This window comes from Hemiscyllium ocellatum, chromosome 49, assembly GCF_020745735.1.
Source record: "Hemiscyllium ocellatum isolate sHemOce1 chromosome 49, sHemOce1.pat.X.cur, whole genome shotgun sequence".
Taxonomy (NCBI): Eukaryota; Metazoa; Chordata; class Chondrichthyes; order Orectolobiformes; family Hemiscylliidae; genus Hemiscyllium; species Hemiscyllium ocellatum.
In genome coordinates this window covers 9,951,973-9,959,108 of record NC_083449.1, presented here as the reverse complement: position 1 = coordinate 9,959,108, position 7,136 = coordinate 9,951,973, and the positions used below count along the sequence as shown (strand labels likewise).

General features: G+C 44.6%; 1 protein-coding gene across 1 annotated transcript; it reads right to left on the bottom strand.

Annotated features, from left to right (window-relative positions):
* Positions 1-148: 148 nt before the first annotated feature.
* Positions 149-1,197, bottom strand: LOC132837210 (histone H4). The gene has a single exon (XM_060856931.1). It carries the CDS (start codon positions 1,179-1,181, stop codon positions 870-872), a length of 312 nt encoding a protein of 103 aa, XP_060712914.1. The 5' UTR covers positions 1,182-1,197; the 3' UTR covers positions 149-869.
* Positions 1,198-7,136: the final 5,939 nt, after the last annotated feature.

Sequence of the window (7,136 nt, the reverse complement as noted above, 5' to 3'; positions counted from 1 at the left end):
ATGTCGCCGATCGCTTCCTGCTCTCTCTGGAGGGGCAAACGAACCTGTATCCGCCGTGAATCAATCGAAAAACCGCCGACTGAAACATCTTAAAAGCTAAAACAGTGTACACCGATAGAATCACAGAACCACACTTTATCGGTATTTTTTTATTTCATCCAGATTATTACTTTCCCGAAGGCAATTTGTAATCTCTGCCTGAAGAGCAGATGGAAAAAAAATGCGCCACATAACACAACCGCAGGCTCCCAGAGTGTTATGCCTGGGAAATATAAATACTGTAATATGTAACACTAATGTCTGGATTCCACAGTAAATAAAATAAAATTATTACTCATGGCATGGACAGCCAAGTACACATTGATATCATTACTGAGATGGACATGTAGTCCCGAAAAAAAGAGGATTGAAGGATACGGGAAGTTTGAGAGCGATCAGCCATGTTCGAATGGCAAAACAAGTTGGATGGGCAGAATGGCCTAATGCTGCTGCTATATTTTACAATCACAAGTTACAATGCGATTCTTTACATGCAATAATCAGGTTGCACAATAGTAGAGTATCGATTGGCCGAACAGCCTCTTATCCACACTGTAGGAATACTTGCAATGTTAAAATCATTCGCCACGGTAAACAGTAACAAAGTGAACCGTCCACTCCGAATACTCTCTGCCGTACCGCAGAACACGGTATTAATACATTTTTGGAACCGAAATAAAGTCGCGATAAACGCGAAATAACCGGCTACAGTAACAATCCCCTCAATGTGTACTGCCTTCCCCACCCTCAGGTCTCCGCTCTCTCTATCAGAGGGTTTGGGTGGCTCTGAAAAGAGCCTTTGGGTTCGCTGGAAAATGGTCGCTTTATGTTCAGCCGCCGAATCCATAGAGAGTGCGGCCCTGGCGTTTCAGAGCGTACACCACATCCATGGCGGTGACCGTCTTGCGCTTGGCGTGCTCAGTGTAGGTGACCGCATCCCTGATCACATTCTCCAGGAAAACCTTCAGCACCCCACGAGTCTCCTCGTAGATCAAGCCCGAGATGCGCTTGACCCCGCCACGGCGAGCCAGGCGCCGGATGGCTGGTTTCGTGATGCCCTGGATGTTATCACGCAGCACTTTGCGGTGCCGCTTCGCTCCGCCTTTTCCCAGCCCTTTGCCTCCTTTGCCTCTTCCAGACATGACTCTTCTTCACTCCAATCGCTGTTGAATGAGAGCCGAGCTGCTTCCCCTTCCGTTTTTATACAGCCCGGCCCGACCTGACTGAGAAAGAGCTGACAGAGGGTGAGAGGCGGGTCTGGAGAGGAAACTGAGTGACACAGAGCAGGGAAATGGCTTTGATCATCCAGCTCCGCCTCCAGCCTCGAGTATCTGTGACTGAACCTTTTCTTCCCAAAGCTGATTGTTCCTGTCCAGAGGAGCGCATTCGTGAGGCCCTCCCCCAGCGCTGCCATTGAGGAGCATTTACTCAGTGAGTGCAAGAGGTTTGTTTGAAACAGACCGTAATGGAGAGATCAGCGCCCAGGGAAGCGAGGGAACAGCAGGCTCCTTCCAGCAGCACATCGGGATGGGAGCCTGGGACACAGAGGGTGCTCCGAGACCGGGATTGATTCGGGGTGAGTTCAGGGAGAACCGGGGGCTGTTTGTAAGAGGCCGAGCGGAGCAGGAACTGGCCCCGGAACTTGGAGTGAGCGGGCTGGGGGGGAAAGAGAGAGGCCTTTCTCGGGCTGTGTGTGGGCCTGCTGAGGGAGGGAGGGAGAGAGGGAAGAAGCTGCTGTGGGACATTCTTGTGGTTTATAATCCTCTGAACCCAGTTTTAATTTCAATTTGTTTCCCGTTCTTTCTTGAGGTTGGGTAGACCAACTGTAGGAATATGATACTCTTGTAAAAGGACATACAACTAGGGCCTTGGTAAAAACATTAGAAACAGTGCCGTTTTTCCTCTTTCCAGCAGGTAGTTGGGGAGTTGGATATTGAGCTGTGTAAGCATCCTGGTGGTTGAGTACTCCCATTCATGGTGCTGGGCAGTTGTTGCTCAGTTTCTGGATCTCACTCAACCGAAATAAAGTTAAAAATCGCACAACACCAGGTCATAGTCCAACAGATTTCTTTTGGAAGCATTTGCTGTGTAACCTTCTGCACCTCAGTCCCACACCAACATTCCAAATCAACTGTTATTGAAAAACAAAAACAATCCCCAGACAAGGAGCAGCTCAGAGCAACAATGGAATTAGATCAGTGGTTCTGGTTATGTTGTTGGCTGTAAATAAAAAAAATATACATTCTAAGTAATATGCAATGAATGTGACAATTCAATATTGCCAGATTAGCCTCATGTTGAGTTACAGGTGGTGTCCCTGTGTCTTCCTCCAGAAAAACAGCTGAGGGACTAAGACACTGTAATACTTCCTCAGTTCAAAGTAAAGAGTGACCAGCTGTCTCTAATAAACGGAAGGTATATAGCCCATTGACGTTTACACACCAGCGTTGAAGATAGATAAACTGAATCCTCATTCAGGAATACCATTAAAATCTGCAGTTATTAACAGAATTTTCAAAGTTACAATGAAAATAGACAAATAGGCCACATTGTTGCATCGTTTCAACAACCATCTGTGAAGGAGGGGTTAAGTACAGAGATGGAAGGAAACTGCTCACTGACAGGGCAACAGTGACTGAAGAGTCATCGAGTCATAGAGACAGAGAGCATAGAAACTTGTCCATGCCGATCAGATATCGTAACCTAATCTGGTCCCATTTGCCAGCACTGAGCTCATCTCTCTCTCACAGTATGAGCAGGAAGGGTTTAAAGTACAGATTTGAGATGGCCCAGGGAATCCCTTGTGGACTCACAGCTATCAGCCTCTCTTGGTTCGTCCTGGAGATTGTACTCTTTGCAAGAGGTTTTTATTCCAGATTATTCAAACAGTTTAGTTCATTGTTAGCCTTCCCCTTTATTTACCAATAGCATCACTATTACAACGTAACATTGACATCTAAAACCTTTAAAACATAGGATACCAGCTCTTCCTTTAAGGGCCCTCGCAGGCTACTCCACTCTTCTATCCCTAATAGGCTTCCTTTTTACAAAATGTTAATTAGACATGTCCTTAATTAGACAGACAGTGGAAAGGCAATAATTTGTTTTTTGTTCCCATGGTGTGTGTGTGTGTGTGTGTGTGTGTGTGTATGTGTGAGACACAGTGAAAGACACGAAGTGTACAGATCTTTATTCAATTTCCACCACCAGGAAAATAGGAAAACACCCGAGTGGCCAGTGACAAGCAATGCCCTTCACATCAAAGAGGGCAGGGACAAAATCAAAATAGAGTTGGAGGGGGAAATGATGCACTCCACTCCCTGCGGCACCCACCTCTCCCTGAACAACTCCAGGGTGTTGGTGGACACCGCGTGCTCCTTCTCCAAGGACACCCGGGCCCTAACGTAACCACGGAAGAGGGGCAGGCAGTCGGTCTTAACGACCCCCTCCACGGCCCGCTGCCTGGACCTGTTTATGGCCAGTTTGGCCAGGCCCAGGAGCAGACCCACGAGCAGACCCACGAGGAGGTCTTCAGACCTGCCCTCCCGCCTCCGTACTGGATGTCCGAAGATCAGGAACGTGGGAGTGAAGTGCAACCAAAAGCAGAGGAGAAGGTTTTTCAGAAAATCGAAGAGGGAGTGCAAACGCCCACACCCAATATACACATGGTCCACGGACTTCACAGCGCCACAGATCAAGCAGTTGGGCTGGGAGTCCGTGAACCACCACAATCTGCGGTTGCAGGGGACTGCTGCGTGCAACATCCTCCACCCCAGATCCCCGAGAGAAAGGGGGAGGACTTCTGCGTAGAGAGCCCTCCACTGGGGATCCCCACCGCCCTGTGGCAAATGGGCACGCCAAGGCGTGTCTGGACGGTGGATGAGGGAGAAGAGGTGGACGGTGTGCACCAGCAGTCTATACAGGGCACGCCTTTTTACGTACTTGAAGGGGACAAAACTAAAATTTCGGAGGCGGCTCAGGTTGTGGGGCACAGGCTCCCGCGGGAAGTACGGGACCCTGGGGCCAATGTGAAATTCCGTCCGGGCTGGGGTGAGCGCGGACGGGAAGGCAATAATTTGTAAGCAAGAGAAGTTAATTAACAGGTCTGCGTGCGCTTAACTGATCACTCCTGTAGGCCCTTAGCCATCCATCAGGTGGGAAAAACAGATCCAGCCGAGTCAGGCGCCTGTTGGTGAGGTAAGTCCCTACCATTAAGAGGTATCAGTCCAAACAATGTGGGAGAGGTCAAAACGTAACCTTGCACAGCTTGCACGTCAGATATCATTGTTTTACAAAATAGCATCTTAGTGAGGAGGGCAAGCTTTGACCATAAAATAGCTTCCTGACAGATTGTGTCAGAATCCCTTCAATGATAGGTTTAGAATAATTTTTAAGCTAGGAGCAGACTCCTGCTTTTTATCTTAAACACACAATCATTCTGTATCTGAGGATGAAAGGTTAAATTTTAAATGATTCATTAGTTTCAAATTAAACATGCTTTCTTTTCAAGGTTGTGATGCAAAATTCAAAGAAGACAGAAGATCTGATGAGTTCGAATTGACAGTGGGGCAGTCATGGCGTGTAAGAACACCAAGTAAGTTAAAGGTTCATCAATATTACATTTTAAAGTTTGCATTTCATAATCAGCGATAGTTACTCAAAATTATCATAAAGTCCCAAAATGCAAATACATTCAAAACATTCATCTCTCGGTCACACACACACACACACACACAAAGGGTAATAAGAATCTATTATAACTGATAGAACCTGACCATTTATTACAAGGCTTTTGACATGCTTCTGAGCTGACACCGAGTTTCCGAGATCATGATCAAACACGGTCATTAATTTCATAAGTTAACATCTGTGAATGTTATCGGTCCGTGACCTTTTTACACAGATTCATTGATGTTAAGGCAAATGTTCTTAATTGCTTTAGAGCATCCTGTTATCACTTGGTGAGAACAGATTTTGTTTTAATCTTCTGTACATCCTCAGTTCCCCCTTTTGTGGCCTGATGCCTCCCTGCCTGTCCTGTTTATTTTCTTGTGTTCTGTAATTCAATATTACATTTAGTCTAAGTATTTAAGGACAAGTTTTAAGGCTTTCTCATTAGACCCACTCAGATGCCTTTTAAATGTTGTAATTTTACCATGCTCCACCACTTCTCCATGCGCCTTATGATTTTATAAACTTTTATAAAGGTCACTGTCCAGGGAAAACAGTTCCAGCCTATTCAACCTCTACCTACAGCTCAAACTCTCCAACCGGGATGAAGTATATTTACATGGAGTTTATCTGTCTAAATTAGAGTGGTGCTGGAAAAGCACAGCACTTAAGGCAGCATCTAAGGAGCAGTCACATATAGAGATGACAATTAAATGTGAATTTCAAACAGACAATCTATGCAGGTAGCTCATGCGCTACTCGCAGCATGTCCTTACTATAACCCACTGGCAATAGGACTTCATAAACTTCTGCCCATTTCTCATCTGCCTGAATGTGATGTTCTCCATTTCCTCATTAAGACATCATTTTTAAGATAATAACAATCATCTTTGGATTCATTTTGTGTATGCCTTTTGATAGAATTGCTTTAAATTTTCATCTTTTTGCTGTAACTCAGTTAATTTACCTGAGCTAAAGATGTCTACTTTGTTATCTATCTGTTCCTGTCTCAACTATCTGATCAAACAGGGTCTCTGCTAATTTCCCTTCAACTTCCTTATCTGTACTCTTTGATCTTTCCTGTTTCAACTGGTGACTTTGTGACCTCATTACCACACAGTCAGGAAACATCCCAGGATATGTATCCAGCAATAGTTCAGTTGCTTCAATTTCCATTGGATTTTCAATCACAGTCAGCAGCACTCCTACCAGTGAATCAGCAACATCATTAGCAAGGACAAATTGTATTCCCGGAGCTGAAAGTTTGTCCATTACTCCTACTATGACTTCTCCCCTCTTCACGAGACACTCTAACCTCACTTCTTATAACTGAGCATTTCTTATTTCAATGTGAATTCCCATTACTCGTACCTTTTCTGGCAATAGTCCTTCAGAGGTACATATATCCTCATCTTTTAGCATACAGATTGAGAGGATCCTTGTATATCTTAATATTGTTACCTCTTCACTGCTGCTCCTGGGCCAATACAAGTAAACGTTACCTTCATGGTGTATGGTTTAAGAAGATCTGGCACTTCCTCCATAAACAACCTCCAACCAGCTTGTACATTCTGGTGCAGTTTTCTTGTCTCCACAGTGCTCTCTGTTACCACTGCAACAAAATTCACTGGCTTATCCTGTTTTCCTACATCTAGCTTCTCAGTGCTTTTCCTAACCCGCTAATACTGATTCCATGTGGCCTACTTTATTGAAAACACCAGAGCTTTTTCACTTCTCTTTCCCCTTCAAGGGTTTCCTATTTACCCTGTGGTAAATCATCCTTATGATCTTCACCGAGATCTACTTTTTTACTTTCCATGTGAGAATTTCTCTTACCCACAATTATTATCCCTCGTGGATTGAAATTGATTTTGGCAGCCCAATTTTGATTTATTGATCAACTCAATCATCAGCCATTTCTGATGCCAGTCTTGCTGTTTTAAATCTCTGCTCTTACACGTGAGTTCTCATTACTTCTGGAAGTGAATTTTTGAACTCCTGTCTTAGTGCCAATTTCCAAAGTTCAAACTCCCTCTTTCTTCCTTTCCTCTCTCTCCTTATCTCTCTCGTCTCCCTTTTCTGCTTTTAATCATAATTCAACCGGTTTTGTTTCTGTTGCCCTTTCCTTGAGTTTTGCTTCTAACTCAAGTTGTTTCATTATCAATTGAATGTTAGCCACCTGTAAAGATTATGACGGCATTTCCGGCAAATTTAAGTGTTGAGCTATTAATGTAATTAATCGCCCTTTTCCTCGTGGGTGGAGGCAGGTCAAGTTCCAGCTTGTCTGCTAATTCCAGCAGCTTGGCATTAATCACTTTTTGCAAAACACTGAAGTTATTTCAGAAAACACTTGATGACTCAAAGATGCGATCCCAAGCATTGTTTCTTGATGAAGGGCTGATGCCCTAAACATTGATTCTCCTACT

Bases quoted from the DNA above. Each gene is read 5' to 3' on its own strand.
- LOC132837210 (XM_060856931.1), bottom strand. From the start codon at position 1,181: ATGTCTGGAAGAGGCAAAGGAGGCAAAGGGCTGGGAAAAGGCGGAGCG.